The 17,745-nt window shown below is 40.1% G+C and overlaps 1 protein-coding gene across 4 annotated transcripts in view; it reads left to right on the top strand.

Annotated features, from left to right (window-relative positions):
• INSR (insulin receptor) overlaps nucleotides 1–17,745 on the top strand; it is a 162,326-nt gene that overhangs the window by 113,556 nt on the left and 31,025 nt on the right. For all 4 annotated transcript variants that reach the window (XM_007489570.3, XM_007489569.3, XM_007489568.3 and 1 more), the window contains exons 7-10: nucleotides 5,484–5,610; nucleotides 8,414–8,667; nucleotides 9,892–10,059; nucleotides 15,590–15,791. In XM_007489570.3, the coding sequence (XP_007489632.1) occupies nucleotides 5,484–5,610; nucleotides 8,414–8,667; nucleotides 9,892–10,059; nucleotides 15,590–15,791 (751 nt within the window). The remainder of the gene's footprint in view (nucleotides 1–5,483; nucleotides 5,611–8,413; nucleotides 8,668–9,891; nucleotides 10,060–15,589; nucleotides 15,792–17,745) is intronic.

Raw genomic sequence — 17,745 nt, 5'->3', positions numbered from 1 at the left:
CCAAATGAGGTTTTCTTGGCAGAGATACTGGAGTGGTTTGCCATTTCCTCCTCTAGCTCATTTTACAGAGGAGAAAACTACTGGGAGAAGTGACTTACCCAAGGGGTCACTTGATCAGTTGTTTCAGCCGTGTTTGACTCTTTGTGACCCCATTTGGGATTTTCTTGGCACAGATTCTGGAAAAGTTTGCTGTTTCCTCCTCCAGCCCATTTTACAGAAGAGAAAACCAAGGCAAAAAGGGTGAAGTGACTTGCTCTGGGTCAGTCAGGCCTAATTTGAACACAGATTTTTCTACCTCCACATCCAGCACTCTATCCACTGTGTTAACTAGGTGCCTTTTCAGAGAAAATCCATCCTTTTTTGAGCCTGAAGGGAACTGAACATGGGCTAACCTGCCTGCCTCTTGTTCTTTTTTCTTTTTAATTTATTCATTTAATTAATTGATTTAGAATATTTTTCCATAGTTACATGATTTGTATTCTTTTCCTCCCTCATCCTTTCCCCCTCCTGGAGCCAATGTGTAATTCCACTATGTTTTACTTGTGTCATTGATCAAGCCCTATTTCCATGTTATTGATATTTGCATCAGCGTGATCATTTAGAGTCTATATCCCTAATCTTATCCCAATCAACCATGTGATCAAGGAAATATTTTTTCTTCTGTGTTTCTACCCCCACAGTTTTTCCTCTGGATGTGGATAGCATCTTTCTCATAAATCCCTCAGAATTGTCCTGGATCATTGCTTTGCTGCAAGTAGAGAAGTCCATTACATTCAATTGTGCCACAGTGTATCAGTCTCTGTGTACAATGTTCTCCTGGTTCTGCTCTTCTCACTCTGCATCACTTCCTATAGGTTGTTCCAGTTCACATGGAATCCCTCCAGTTTATTATTCCTTTGAGCACAATAGTATTCCATCAGCAACAGATACCACAAATTGCTCAGCCATTCACCAACTGAAGGGCATCCCCTCATTTTCCAATTTTTTGCCACCACAAAGAGCACAACTATGAATATTCTTGTACAGATCTTTTTCCTTCTTATCTCTTTGGGGTATAAACCCAGCAGTGGTAAAGCTGGGTCAAAGGGCACCGCCTCCTGTTCTTGACCTTGACAGCTATGTCTGAGGAGGGTGTTTATTTGGGTAGGTGCTGATGTAGCTCCCCATGGGTAGCAGGTAATGGGTGTGAGGATGGCTGGGAGTAGAAGACAGTGGGAGACTAGGGAAAATACAACTCTACTCTAGTCAATGGAGATTTCAGAGGTCAAAAAGCATTAGAGAATATTGGTCTAGATGATCCAAGGAAACAAAGGCTGGACCTTTGCTGCCTCCCAATAAGAACCGAAAATACTTCTAATAATGACAGATATCTACTTAACACTAAAATCTGTCCACAGCTTTACATACATTGTCTCATTTGATCCTTGAAGCAACCCTGGGAGGTGGGTGCTTTAAGCCTTATGTTGTACTTTTTATAAATGGGGAAACCGAGGCCGAGAGATCTACAGTGACTTGCCCAGGGTCACACAGCTAATAAGTGTTTAAGGCAGCATTTGAATGAATGAATAAATAGTGTACTGTTCTAGTAACTATCATCCTTTGAAATGCAAATTCTTTAAAATAACAATCTGAAATATCTATCAAATCTGGTGGAGCTGTGGATAGAGTGCTAGGCCTGGTATCAGGGAAACTCATCTTCCTTCACTTATCAGCTGTGTGACCCTGGGCAAGTCATTTAATCTTGTTTGCCTCAGTTTCTTCATCTATTAAGTGAAATGGCAAACCACTCCAGTATCTGTGCTAAGAAAGCCCCAAATAGGATCACAGAGAGTCAGAAAAGACTGAAAAATGACTTATCAAAAAAATTAAGCACTTGCCTAGCCAGGCACTTCACTAGTAATAATGACGATGATGGCTATAATTTACATAATGCATAAAGATTTACAAAGCATTTTAGCAATATAATCTTATTTTATTCTCATTGCATTTCTGGGAAGTAGGTGCTATTATTATCCCCTTTTTCCAGATGAGGAAATTGAGACTGATAGAGGTTCAATGACTTGCTTAAAGTTTCACAGCTAGTAAAATGTCTGAGACCAGGTTTGATCTGAACTCTTCCAGTGCCAAGCATATATATAGCAAATCACTATTTACAAATAAGCTATTGTGGACGAGAGAGATATAGTATGTACTGCAAGGACCTGGATTTACAAGGAAACCTCATGCATAAAGGAAATGGAACTTTGGCTGACAATGGGGGATGGGACTGGAATCTCCAGCCAAGAAAAGGAGATAGACAGTTGGGAAAGAGTTCTTATTCCCTTCTGAACTGAGAGGGGGAAAGAGCAACCTTGCTGATTTTAGCCTACTATAATCCCTCATTGATCCGAAGAGACCGAGATTAGCCATCTTTCCTAAAAAGTGGTGGAAAGAGACTTTTTCCCTTTGGGGAAGGCCAGAGACTATCCACCCAGAAGATTACCCATCAATATTTTCAAAGCTGTATCTCTATATTGGGAAATTACACCAGCCTGACTCCACAATGATCCCCGGGGACCCAGGTCCCCAGACCTGAGCCCTCAACCCCTGAAGAGAATTTAGGTTGAAATTAGAAATAGAGACTTCCCATTTCCCTTTTCCCTAAACTATCATTTCTGAATCCCCAAATAATAAATAGACCTTATTAATTTAGAAGAACTGAACATCTCATTCTTCAGATGTACTAAGGGGGTCAAGATAATATTCATCCAGAGAAGAGAACAGAAACCAGAGATTGAAAAGGGATTTCCTCTTTAGCTTTCAGCTCTGGATATTGATCCAACTTCATCTTCTCTGGGGCATCTCTGCCTGGGAGAGGAAATGGTGTTTCTCTTTATCTGTTCCCTCCCTCTCAGAGACCTGTCAAGCTTTGGTTCCTGATCCCCTGCTAGTACACTATATACAGGATGAATCAAGGTTTCTCTTAGAAGGAGGACACTAACATTGGGGAGGGAAGGCCCAGGAAAGGCACCTTGCAAAAGATAGGATTCAAGCTGAGATTTGAAGGAATTTAAAGGAATCCAGGAGGTTAAAGTAAGGAAGAAGAGCATTCTAGGCATGGGAGATAGTTGCCAGAGAAAATGCCAGGAGGTGGGAAATGGAGAACTGGGTGCAAGAAACAACAAAGAGGCCAGTGTCACTGGATTACATAAAAAATACTTAGGGGGATATAGTGTAATAAAACTGGAAAGATAAAGTGACAGATCATGAAAGGCTTTAAAACCCAAAGGATGTCTAGTAGATCCTGGAGGTAATAGGGAGCCACAGGGAATTTATTGAATAAGGGGGGATGACATACATAGTCAGACCTGTAGGGCTGAAGAACATTGCCTCAGCAGCAGAGTAGTAGGGGGTAGATTGGAGGGGGGAGAGACTTGAGACAGAGAGAACAGGTCTACACCAGGGTGGCAGCTGTATGAGTGAGTAGAACTAAGGAGACAGAGAAGCAAAGAAGGTAGAATGACAGTCCTTGCCAACTGATTGGATATGTGGGGTGAACTCAAATGAGGAATCAAGGATGACATTGAGGGAAGAAGGAAGGAAGGGAAGAAGGAAACAGCTTATGATGTGCCAAGCACTGTGTTTTACAATGAATAATAATTAACACATAGCACTCACTATGTTCCAGACACTATACTAAGCGTTTTATAATTATCTCATTTGATCTTCACAAGAAGTAGGTGCTATTGTTATCCTCTTTTTACAGATGAAGAAACTGAGGCAGGTGGGGTTAAACCACTTGCCCTGATAGGTGTCTGAGGCTGTATTTGAACTCAGATTGTCCTAACTCCTAGCCTAGGGTGCTATCCTCTGTGCCACCTGACTGGGTGATTTGGCAGGGTTGGTGGAGCTCTCTGCCCTGAATGGGTTTGACCCATTAAAGCAGGTCCCCATGGGAGAGAGAAAACAGGTTTTTCCACCCCTGTGGACACAGGTCTGTGTCATGGTGTCTTGATGTCAGCTGCAGGCTGAAGATAAAGTGGTGGCCATGATCATCTTGTCCCACCTGCTGCTGACATCTTCCTGGAGATGGTTTCATTGAGGAGCTCACATCCTTGAGAGAGCTGGATTCTGACCCCTGAGGAGCCTTCATCTCTGCATCTAGAATCCTGTGATTGACACCTTCAGTTACCAAAAACCCAATCATTTTGGCCACATCAGTTTGGTGCAGTCATTTACATATCCTCAAACTCAGAAGGGCAGAGGAGGCTGGCAACTTATCCCAGGACTGGTTTGGTCTGAACTCCATCTACTTGCATCTGGTGTTACCTAATCTTTTTGTTGTTGAAGCCTTACTTTCTATCTTAGAATAGATACTATGAAGGGTTGCAAGGCAGAAGAGTGGTAAGGGCTAGGCAACTGAAGATAAGTGACTTGCTCAGGGTCACACAGCTAGGAAGAGACTAAGGTCAGAGTTGAACCCAAGACCTCTTGCCTCTAGGTCTGCTGTTCTCCCCACTGTGCTACTTAGCTGCCCCTGATGCCACCCAATCTTAACTAGCTGTGCCACTTAAACCCTCTTGGCTTCCATTTCTTCATGTTTAATATATGGGGTTCAAACTCAGTTATCTCAAAGGTCCCTTCTAGCTCTAAATCTATGATCCTAAGAATATCAGTTGAGAATGATAGTAATAACTAGTCAACATTTCCAGAGTGCTTTAAGGTTTGCAAAGTTCTTTATAGATATGGTCTCAGTTTTCTTCACACCTAGGAGGTAGGTGCTATTTTTATCTCCATATTACAGATGAAGAAACTGAGGCAGACAGATTAAATGGCATGCCTTGCATTACATAGCTAGAAAATATATGAGGCCAAATTTGAACTCAGATTTTCCTGATTCCAGGCCCATTGCTCTATACACTGTGCCACCTTGCTACCTAACTAATATAAAATTGTTAATAATTTAATACTAACAATATTAAATTGATATTGCTATAAGAGTAATAATAAACATCTAAAATATGAAAATAACAACATAAACATTCCATCAAATATAAAGTGTAAATAATAATATTGGTGATTGTTTCCATTTCTTACAAGTAAACATTTCTATACGTTTTCTAGAATTTTTCCTATATTTTCTATATATTCTGATTTTTATATATAGTTTATATAAAAGTGTTTTTAAAAAACCTGCTTTTATATCTAGCAGACACCTAATAATTGTTGTATAAATTGAACATCATTTAGACAGTTCTTTGTTTATTATGAGGCCATGAAAAAAGGAACAAAAGGCTTATTATATTCATTTTACTGATGGGGAAACTGAGTCTCTGAAGTAAGTGACTTGTCCCAGGGTTCCACAGCTACGAAACCTTTTTGTGCCCTAACATTTGAGCTCAAGTGACTTCACCCCACACTTTCCCCAGAGACTCAGGGAGAGGGCCACTTACAGAGCACCCAGGTTTCTCTGCTCTTACTCTTTTTTATCTGTATTTCCCCAGGTGAAAATGAGCTGCTCAGGTTTTCTTCCATTAGAACCACTCACGACAAGATCTTACTGAGGTGGGAGCCTTACTGGCCTCCTGATTTCCGAGACCTCTTGGGATTCATGTTGTTCTACAAAGAAGCGTAAGTAGCAAAATGGAGCTGGGAAACCATGAGGTGGGGGGGGGGTAGGGATACAACTGGGGGTTGCTTGCTATTCTCCCCCATCCCCCAAGCTTGCTGGCTCATCAAGCAGCTATTGTCTCAGCCTATTCCCTAATTAAGTTTTTGAAAAAGAGGAGAAAGACAAGCCTGTAACCATCTGTCCCATATTTGTTAATTAGTCTTCTGGGCTTGGCTTTTTGGATTACAACATGAATTTCTCCTCCCACCAATTCCTACATTCCCTTCCATATTTCATATTTCATATTCATCATTTTTAAGAATGAATGCTAAGTGCTGGGGATGAAAACACAGAAGTCAAGATAGTCCCTACCCTTGGGGCACCTATACTCTAATAAGGAGAAGCAATCTTAAGGGAAGTGGTGGCCAGGAAATGAGCATATTGGTCCAGAAAGTTATACAGAGACAGTGAGTGGAGCCATAGTTGAGTAGATGGATGTGCCTCTTCCAGGAACAAGGGCAGAGAGCATTTGATCGTGGCTCCTGACTTTGGGGATGAGTTTGGGAAAATGGCCTTGTGTGGGATCCCATATCTCTGGTATGGGAGACAGTGATTGTTGAAACTGTTGATAAGATGGCTGGGGAAGTCAAGCATGGCTAAGGCCAGGAGAGGCAGTAAGTAGCCAATCAGGACAGCAGGGTCCTAGGGCAAAAGTTCCGAAGATGAAAGAGTTAAAACCTCTAGGATGTGGAGGAACCTCTCTGGTTCAGGTGGAAAGGCAGCTGGCTATTGAAGGCAGACTGTCAGATTTCTTCTGGGGCACTAAATATGCACAAACCACTGTTGTTTCAACCATTCTCTAATCAGCGGGCATCTACTTTGTTTCCAGATTTTTTGCTACCACAAAAGGTTCTGTTATGAATATTGTGGTAAATATAGAATCTTCCCTCCATCCCATCCTCCATTCCTTTTGGGTATTGCCAAATCCTTTTAAAGTCCGAATTGTTTTCCAAAGCAATTGGCCCAATTTCACTGCTCCACCAACAATGCTTGGGTGCCTATCTTCTCCCAGTCCTTCCAACACCGGCTGTTTCCAAATTTCCTTACAGTCTTGAATTTAAACTTCATCATAGGCTTCTGAATCAGAGATATGAAATCTTTGTGGGAAGAAGGGAACATGGGGATTTTGTAATCTCTTTTTAGTTGAAAAGTCAGATGCTGACTTCTCCCCCATCTAGCGATGATTTATCTTTGGGATTAGAATGGTTTGAATAGGTTGATGACATCCAATCATTTTTCACTTGTGTCCGACTCCTTATGACCCCATTTGAGGTTTTCTTGGCCAAGATCCTGAAGCAGTTTGCCATTTCCTTCTTCAGTGCATTTTATAGATGAGGACACTGGAGCAAACAGGGTCAAGTGACTTTCCTAGGGTCATGCCTAGAGTAAGTATCTGAGGCCAGATTTTAACTCAGGAAGATGAATTTTCCTAACTCTAGGCCTGAGACTCTATCTGCTTTACCACCTAGTTGCCCTAGTTTGAATGGATTAGTCCTTTTTTTTGAAAAGGCAGCCTAACTTAATGTAAAGGATGCTAAAATTCCAGAGACTTGGATTCATATCCTGACACTGCTGCTTAAAAGCTGTGGCAAAGCAGATAAATGTTCTGAGACTCAATTTCCTAATCTGTAAAATGAGGATATTAATAACTATAGACTCTGACTCAGTTATAATTTTGTTTTGGTTTTTAAAAATAATTTTGTTTCTCTGCCCAAGAGAATAATTTTTGTACTGGAATGGACAGAACAAAGGTCATTGAAAGGGGAAGCTAAGTGGCAGAGTGGATAGAGTGCTGAGACTGAAGGTAGGAAGACTCCAAGTTCAAATCTGGCCTCCAATCTAGCTATATTACCTTGGGGAAGTCACTTAACTGCCTCAGTTTCCTAACTTGTAAAATGAGCTGAAGGAGGAAATAGTATACCATTCCAGTATCTTTGCCAAGAAAATCCAAAATTGAGTCATGAAGATTTGGACACAACTGAAATGACTGAAGGAGAACAAAAGGTCATTGAAATCCAAAATAAATAGGGAAGAGAGTGAGGAATCACTTAGATGCCAGCTACATGGAATAGAATGCTGGGTTTGGAGTCAGGAAGACCTGAATTCAAATCTAACCCCAGGCACTTAACTAGCTGTGTAACCCCAGGACAAGTCACTTAACTTTATCTGCCTTAGTTTCCTTAGGTGTAAAATATGGTTAATAATAGTATCTGCTTTCTGGGATGGTAATGAGGATAAAAAGAGATAATTTGGAAAGCACCTTGAAAACCTTATATATTTATTATTATTATTCATTGGTTGCCTTGATGAATTTAAGTCAATGTAGCCAGATGAGCAGGCTGAGCTGAGCTATTATCAGTGATCTTTGCAAGATGGTGCAGAAGAGGATGATATATTGCAGGACTAGAGATGGGCAAATGTCTAAATCTTTTTCTTTTTCTTCTTTCTTTTTCTTTTTCTTTTTAAGAGTTTGTAAACTAGAGGCCTTTAAGCTTGACCTGAAAGTTCTGGTCCTCTTCTTTGCTTTATAGAAGGAATTAAGTGACTAGACTTACATTTTCTTTTGCATTTTGAAACTTTTAATATAATCTTTGAGTTACTTGTTGCTCTGATTCTTCCAGAGTTCCCTAGTACCCAAATTGAGTCAGGGCTTCTCCAGATAGAAACCTCAGCCAAGACAAGTTGGGCAGCTACTGGTTGGAAGCACCAGATACTAGCCAGTATTCTCTGAAATAACCCTTTATTCTTTGTGTTCTACCCAAGACCTTACCAGAATGTGACTGAGTTTGATGGCCAAGATGCTTGTGGGTCAAATAGCTGGACAGTGATTGATGTCGAACCCCCAGTGAGATCAAATGATCCCAAAACTCAGAATCAACACCCAGGGTGGTTGATGAGAAACCTGAAGCCATGGACCCAGTATGCCATCTTTGTGAAAACCCTAGTCACTTTCTCTGATGAACGGAGAACCTATGGTGCCAAGAGTGAGATCATTTATGTCCAGACCAATGCCACTGGTGAGTTGTCATTTCATGGACATGAAAACTATGTAGGGGGATTTTAGGCCAACCATCCAGATCACAAAGGATGGGATATGCATTTGCAATGCAGCTCTGTGCTTCCTTCCCTCTACCCCTAGTACTCAGCATAATGAAAAAATTGTCTTAAGTTACTACTAATTGGAAGAGAAGGATCTCTGACAAAAAGGGAGAAATGTTTTCCGTGCTGTTTGCTGGAATGTAGTCAGCTGAGGAAAGTTTGACTTCATTGCAGACTTTTTGACTGTTGGTCATGTTCTTGATTTTGGTCATTGATAAAGTTCTCAGCCCAAGAATGTTCCTTTCTCTGGAATGATCTTTATCTCCCTGTAGTTAAGATGGCATCATGCCATCTGGTATAAACTCTGGTGTGATGCTCTAACTCCTCAAGGAAGGGCTTCTTTGCAAATGATCATCAGGAGGGTAATTTTCATCCTGTTTTCTAAAAGATTTTGTTGAGATTTTTTGTTTTTATATCATAGGCATTTGTGGAGAGCTGTCCTGCTACACATCAAATAAGCCCTCCCTTGACAAAAAAAAAGGAAAATCAGTTCAATAAAACCAACTCATCCAGTGACCACTTTTGATATTGTATACGATACTGCTTACCATTATCCCCCCAGCCTTTGGCTGAAAGGAGGGAAAACTTTTTCTTAAATTCTTCTCTGATGTGAAAATTGGCCATCATAATGACTCAGCATCTGGCTTCCTTTAAGCAGGGTTTTGTTTTAATGACTACATTATTGTAGTCATTGTGTTTATTGTTCTCTTGTTTCTGCTTATTAAATTCTGTGTCAATTCATATAAGTCTTCCCATGCTTTTCTGAATTCCTCCTATTTGTCACTTCTTAAGGCACAATAGCATTTCATTACATTTATATACCAGTTTTAGTTTTTCCCCCAATCAGTAGGCACACGCTAATTTACTGCTACTACAAATATGCTGCTGTTATTAATTTGGTACACATGAGACATTTCTTTTTGTCTTTTCCCTTCTTGGAGTGGTGGATCTCTGAGCCAAAGGTTATGAATGAGTATCTTAGTCATTTTTCACTCATTATTCTAAAAAGATTTCCCAAATGGTTGGACCAGTTCACAGCCCTACCAATAGTGTATTAGTATGCCTGTCTTCCAACAGCCCCACCTACATTGACAATTTGGTCTTTTGTCATCTTTGCCAATTTGTTTTCTTCCTATTTGCAGTTCCTTCAGTCCCATTAGACCCAATATCCGTTTCCAATTCTTCATCCCAGATCATTTTAAAGTGGAAACCACCCTCTGAGCCAAATGGTAATATTACGCACTACTTGGTGTATTGGGAGAAGCAAGCAGAAGATGTCGAGCTCTATGAACTTGATTATTGCCTTAAGGGTAAGTAGCTTTACACATGCATGGCCATATATAGCCAGGGACACATGATGTGTTTTACTGGAGGATCATTATTCTAATGACTAATACTAAGAAATATAGAATCTTAGAGACAGAATACTAAATAAAATAAAGCAATTTAAGGTTTACAAAGTTCTACATATGTCTGATATACATACAAATACAGATACTAGCTCATTTGTAAGGTAAATTGGGGAAGGAATAAGTAGTTAAAGATATATGTATATATTTATATATTATTAATAACTTTTTAATATAGATTATCATTATGCATATATGTCTTTGGGGAAGCTAAGTGGCCTGATGGAGATAGTTATAGGCCTGGAGTCAGGAAAACTCACCTTTCTGAGTTCAAGTCTGGCCTCAGATACTTTCTGGCCATGTGACCCTGGACAAGTCACTTCATCCTATTTGCCTCAGTTTACTCAACTGTAAAATGAGCTAGAGAGGGCAAATCACTCCAATATCTCTGCCAAGAAAATACCTAAAGGGATCACAAAGAATTAGTCATGACTGAAAATGACTAAACTATATATATATGTGTGTGTGTGTGTGTGTGTGTGACTATATCAGGCACTGTACAAAACATTTTATAAATATTAATTCGTGCTGTTATTGTCCTCCTTTTTATAAATATGGAAACTAAGAGACCTAGAAATATTAATTGCCTTGCCTTAGATCAGATGTCTGATTTACTCTTTCTGACTCTAAGGTTAGTACTTCATCCCCTCCACCACATTGCCTCTCAGTCATTTAGTTTGTCTTTCATTTTGTGGAGGGAGATTCCAAAACTCATTGATTTTAAGTGACTTAAAAAAAGTCGTGAAGTTTTCAGAGACCGTTGTATTTGAACCCTGGTCCACTGACTCTGAATCTAGATTGCTTTCTACTCTACCCCACCACCAACAAAACCACAGATCTTTATAATCTAGAAAAGAGATTTTCAGTTGCCTGAAGCTTCATAGCCTTCAGGTTAAGAAACAAACATGGTTCATGGTTCAACCAAATGGAATAAGTAGGCTGTAGCTACCTTCTCTTTCCCTTGATTGTTGTATATTATATCATCAAAGAGTGACTTTTGCCATTGATCTTTATGGTGTGAATGGAAAAGTCTGCTAAGATCATTTTCACTTGGGCCAATCTAAATCTTCCCCATTCTATGCTTGGCAAAACCAAGACTGTAAATGTTCCTCAGCAGGGCAGGACTGAGACCAGATTTCCTCAGGTAAGGTTGGGGAAAAATATTAAGAGGAAATACAAAGGTTGAAATTAGAAGGGACCTTGTCTCTAGGTAAGGACAAGGGGAAAGATAAGAATCAAAAGATAACAGACACAGTGTGGGGTTAGAAGGATCTCACCATTGGTGGCAAGTGAGTACAATTTAATGTACAGTGGCTATATCTTTTAAAGGTACAAACCACAGAAAGTAAAAACAATCATCGGTGAGAAAAATGCATGGGAAAGTGTAATAAGAATGTAGATAAGGGCATCTGGGTAAAATATAATGATTCTAGGTGTCACCTGGGTTCATGGAATGGTCAGCAACAACATGTCTTGTTATGAGAAACCAAAAGAAGGTGAAGGAAAGGGCACTTGGACCCATTCTCAGATAGATCCTGAGTTATCTACCTCTTGATGAGAGTACTCAGATCTTTATCTAAGATGGACTCCAAGTTATCAACCTCTGACATAAGACCATACTAGTTTTTCTTTACACAAGGATGATGAAGTGGGCAGGTGCCACATCTGGTTTCCTGGAGGATTGCCCAAAGTGTGCCAATCCCTCTGATCTGTAAAAAATTAAAATTAATCCCAAATAATTAAAAATATTATATTTTAAGAGATTTATTAATGATCATTAGAAATAAAGGAATAAAAGGTAACAAAATAAAAACCACATACCCATGGCTAATCTACCTGTTCAAAAAATGTGCTCCACCACAGTTGCAATCCAGGAAGCAAAGAGATCAAGACCAGGATATCTCTCTTTCTTTGTCATCATGTAATGACAGGAAGTCAGTGGGCTCCTGGGAAATGTAATTTTTAGGGTAATAGATTTCTAATTACACATTCCCTGTGAGGTCCAGTGGAAGACTGGTCTCTCCAATGGATCTTGTAAACATAACAAACTTTTAAATTACAATAATTTGGAGATAAAAGGGAAAAAGGACAAAACGAATGATTGCTAGGCACAATGACAAAAAGCCAATTAGGGGGCAATCCCCTTCAGCATAAGATTATACATACAAAACAAATTACACAGTTCCTTTCTCCAAAGAAGTATAGACAACCTGAGTTTATGGTCAAGATCTGAGTTCAGGGTCTGCTCTTTTATTGGAAATCACTATTGCCACAATAAACACAGAGGAATCTGCTTATGCTCATTGTTAATATAGTTAAATAGTAAGCTAATGATTCTGAAATTTGTTATCCTTGCAAAGTGCTGTATAAAGAAAGGCCATAGAGTGAATCTTTAATAGAACGGGAAAGGCTTGAAGCTGGAAAGGATCTCTAAGGTCACCTAGTCCAGTCCCTATCTGAGGCAAAAATCCTATCAGCATCATTTCTGAGAAAGGTCATCTGCCCTTTCCATGAAGCCCCAGTAGTACATAAACTTTTTGAGGGTAGGGATTGTCTTGTAAATGCTTGGATTGAGTCAAAAACCTCTGGTAAAGAACTCAACAAGGCAGCTCATCCTGATTTCAGACCACTCTACTTTTTCAGCCGTGAATTCAACAAGTATTTATTAAGCACCAACTTTGTATCAAGCAAGAAGGGATCTCAGAGATCCTCTGGCTTCATCGACTCATTATTACATTTGAGGAGACTAAAGCCCAAAGAAAGAAAAGACAGCTAAAGTCAATCCAGCCTCAAATATTTACTAGCTGTGTGATCCTGTTCAAGTCATTTGCCCCTGTTTGCCTCACTTTCTTCTTCTATAAAATGAGCTAGAAAAGGAAATGGCAAGCTAATCCAGTATCTTTGCCAAGAAAACTCCAAAAAAAAAATAGTCACAAAGAGCTGGACATGACTGAAATAACTGAACAACAACATAACACTGTCAACTGCTTCTGGTTCTTCCCTCCAGGGCCAAGTAGAATGTGTCTGATCCCTCTTCTATGTAGCAGCTTTTGTGTTCATAAAAATCACTGTCATGTCTCACTGCCCCTTGCTCTTAAGAAAAGATTTCTTTAGCAGAAGGGAAACATCCTCTGTTCCTTCATCTGTTCTGTTCTGTGGCAGAATTTCAAGGCAATCAGTTTGTTCTCAGGTGTCAAGCTAAGTAATGGAGATGCTAAGAAAGTCAACATCTAAAAGCCCTTTACCATTCTGGTAGCTTAAAGTTTTGACCTCTCTTCAGCTCCAAATAAAATAACTATGGGAATGGTCACATTTGGTCATTTAGACCAAAAGTATCTCAATAAGAATCCCTTCTAGAGAATAGCCAAGTCATTGTCCCATTTTTTCTTGAATATCTCCAGTGACAGGGAACTTCCTTCTCCACAGTGACCCATTCTGTCATGAGATTGCTTTAGTTATTGATGGAATAAGCATTTATGTAATGCCTACTGTGTGCCAGGCACTGTGCTAAGGGTGTTACAGATTTATCTTATTTGATTGATCCTTATAACAACCCTGGAAGATAAGTGGTAGTATCATCCCCATTTTATAGATGAGGAAACTGAGGCAAACATAAGTGACTCATCCAGAATCACACAGCTAGTAAATGCCTGAGGCCAAATTTGAGCTCAGGTCTTCCAGACTTCATACCCAGTACTCTATTCATTGGGCCACCAGCTGCTTCAAAGTAGGAAGCCACAAGCCAACTTTGTATTTTGTTCTGCTTGACCCCAGAGGGCAAAACATCTTTCTTTTATATGACAGCCTTTCAGGCATTCTAATACTCAAAGACAGCTTGTCCCCCTTGAGTCCTCTCCTCCAAATAAAATATCTACTATTCCGTATCCATTCTCTGAAGGTAACAGACTAATTGAAGTCCAAAACACAGCCATATGCAGACTCAGCTGTTCACAATCCATTTTGGGTCTACCAGAAGGTAATGGGGCAGCATTGGACAATGCTCTTGTAGTCATGCCCTGGTTATGTATATTTTCCCAGGAGTAGGAAAATAATATCATCAGAAGTGATGGAGATGAACATGTTGAGGAAAGTCTTTCAAGGAGGAAGGCCCCACCAATTGGTGTTGCTGATTAAAAAGAGCCTTTTCTTGTCAATCAGTGAACCAATCAATAAGTATTTATTAAGTATCTGGAATATGCCTGGGGGTTTCTAGGTAGCTCAGTAGATAGATTGCTAGATCTGGAGTCAGGAAAATTTATCTTCCTGAATTCAAATCTAGCCTCAGACACTAGCTATGTGACCCTGGACAAATCACTTAACCTTGTTTACCTCAGTTTCCTCATCTGTCAAATGAGCTGGAATAGGAAATGACAAACCATTTCAGTATCAGCCAAGAATATCCCAAATGGAGTCCCAAAGAATCAAACACTACCAAGGGAACAGCAAAGGATATGTCAAGAGCTGATATTAATACAATAATGAAAAAAATCCCTGCCCTCAAGCAGCTTACAATCAATTGGGATGATACATATAATTACAGATAAATAAATACAATAAAGATACAAATAAATGCAGAATGATTTGGGGACAGGGCATTGCCAGCTAGAGTTGGTAGGGGTTAGGGAATCATGAAATTATTCAGGCCTTTTAAAAGAGGGAGAACTTGAGTTTGAGTTCTCAGAAGAAAAAAAGAAAGAGAAGGCAGACAAACAGCTTGGGCTAAGATGCAAAGTCTTGGTCTGTCTCTGCTGTCAGGTCGGTGAGTACTGAAGACCTTTGGGAGGATAAAGTTCAATTTCCCAAACATGTGATTCACCCATGGACTGTGGGTTAGTCTTTGAGTACAAAGGTAACTAGTCTTTTCCTTCAGAGAACTTACATTCTGCAGGGGATATGATACACACATGTACAAATAAGTATATATAAAACATGGCAAGACAAAGAGAGTATTTGTAATTGGAGAGATTGGGAAAGGCTTTTTGTAGGAGGTGGCTCCTATAAGGTGCTCTGAAGGAAGCGAGAGATTTATTGAGACTTGGCAGGCAGATGGTGTTTTGGATTCCATTTTATCCATTCTTCAACCCATTCCCTGAAAATGAAGTTATAGGTTAGGGGAAAGAACCCAGGACTCAGTCACAGGACCTGGGTTAAAATTCTGCTTTGACCACTTACTTCCCTATGTAAACCTTGACCATTTAAAATCTGTTCTGCTCACTGGTCCTGCTCTGCTCCTTTTTAGAATGAGGGGATTGGATCATGAGGTGATCTCCAAGGAAGGACCTTTTCAGCTCTAAGCTTTATGTTCTATAACCTTTCAGAAGGGGTTTCCATGTGTTGATATGATGCCTCTGATTGTCTTCCTTGGCTCAGTCACTTTAGGTAAGCCCCATTCCATGCTGATTTTGCTTCTCTTGTCTGGGCTTCTCTTCAGGGTTAAAGCTGCCATCGAGGACCTGGTCCCCTCCCTTTGAGTCTGAAGATTCTCAGAAACACAACCAGAGCAACCACGAGGATCCTAATGGTGAATGTTGCTCTTGCCCAAAGACAGACTCTCAGATCTTGAAGGAGCTGGAAGAATCTTCCTTTAGGAAGACGTTTGAAAATTACCTCCACAACGAGGTTTTCATCCCCAGGTGAGACATGCCCTTGCCTTTTAGCAACTTTGATTTGATTCTGAACCCAAGGTGGGCCTGGAGAATACTGAGATTTATTTGAAATGAAAACCTGTGTGAAAACTGCAACCAAGCAATAAATTATCTTCTAATTAGAATCACAGAGACCAATTCACAATAACTCGATAATTCATTGGGGGAAAATTTCGAGTAGTGAGTTTAATATTGGATGCCATGTTTTTGGAAGGCCATTAATAATCAAGAGAGACAAAGAAGAGGGTAGCCATGATTGTGAAGGTCTCAAGATCATGCTACATGTCAATGGGATAAAGGAATTGGGGATATAGTCTTGAAGGATCTAGGGATGAAAAAAAGCAGACTAGGAATGGGATGATAGCAACCTTCAAGAATTTGAAGGGCTGTTATCAGGAAGAAGACTTAAACAGAGGGTGGAACAAGGAGAAGCAGGTAAAAGTGGAGAGGTAGATTTAAGTCTGACGTACCCATTCTAAATACAAGAGTTGTCCAATAGGGCAATGGACTGCTCTGGGAGATAGTGGGTTTTCCTTCTCTGGAGGTCTTCAAGGAAAGCTAGATGACCATTTGCTAGGTATGTTTCAAAAAGGATTTTGTTTAGGTATAGGCATGATGAGATGACATCCAAAGTCTCTTCAATTCTGATATGTGATTCTCTAAAAAAGAAATTGTTTTCTTCTCTTCTGCTATTCTCCAACACTTCCCCCCAAACTTATAAGAGAAATAGTCCTCAGAACAAAATTCTTTCTTTTTAGTTATTGTTGAAGTCATCAAGATTATTATTCAAAATTCTTAATTGGATGCTTTCTGGGGCTAAGTAGCTTATCTTTCGCTTATATTCAACAAGAATTCATTTAGTCCCTGCTGTGTGAAAGGAACTGGAGATACAAAGACAACAATGATCTACCTGAAAGGATCAAACCTAGAATTCTACCTCTGCAATGCCTCTACTTCCCCAAATTTCCTATCTTTTGTCATCTTAAGAATATCTTTGAAGTGCAGAGATTTCTTGAAATGCATGGAACATGTCCTATCTCATTCATTTCCTGTTTCAGAGCTATAGATATGAATCTGTAAAGACTTGCTCAACCACACTGTGGCCTATATGTTATCTGCAGGGAGAAGCTTCCTAAGTATTCCAGCTCTGGCTCCCGGTTAAGTTACAGATAGCAGATCTATGGTTCTGGCTATTTTTTTTTGGGGGGGTGGCCATTTCTGGTCAGGCAAGAATTAAGTTCTTTGTTTCAACAGTTGTTGCAAGCAGGCCATTTTCTCTATCAACTTGTTGGCATATGTTAGGGAAGTCAGCTTGGACATGTATATTTTCTCCAGGCAATCCTGAGCTCCGTGGCCTAATGCATCACTACCTGGTACTAGAGTCATCCTGCACTCAACATTTTTTCCCTTTGGGTGACTTTCCCAGAATGCATCTGTGGCCAGTCCCAAGGATGCATGGCTTCTGTGCCTTGTTCTCTGAAGCTGCCAGACTTCTGTGGTGGGAAACTTGATGTTGTCCTTTTGTCAAAGCATCCAGTATAAAAAGTCAGTATTTCGTGTTTGACCCCAGTCTTGTCCTTTGTAACACATTCCAGCCCCCAGTTATGGAGGCCTTGTGACCACATTACAGCAGCCAGAAGAGCTCTTGATCCTTGGCTTGCATCCAGAAACAGAGCAGAAGGTGGTTCTAACCTTCTCTGTCCATCTTCCATCATTCTTCTGAGTAATAATGGGAAGCTGTAGACCTCTGGGTCTGTAACCCATATGGACTATGTGGGACAGAGAGGTGATGTGTCTCAGAACCTTTACCTTGACTGATTTTGAATTCTGAACTTGGGGAGTCCTAGGAGAAAAAAGAGGGAGAAGAATATGCTAAGAGACTTTAGAAGGGGCATTTTTCTTCCTCACCCCATTCTCTGTTCTCTTTTCTTCATCCTACAGC

Source organism: Monodelphis domestica, chromosome 3, assembly GCF_027887165.1.
Source record: "Monodelphis domestica isolate mMonDom1 chromosome 3, mMonDom1.pri, whole genome shotgun sequence".
Lineage (NCBI taxonomy): Eukaryota > Metazoa > Chordata > Mammalia > Didelphimorphia > Didelphidae > Monodelphis > Monodelphis domestica.
The sequence above is the reverse complement of the archived record's forward strand: the minus strand, read 5'-3'. Positions and strand labels throughout refer to the sequence as shown.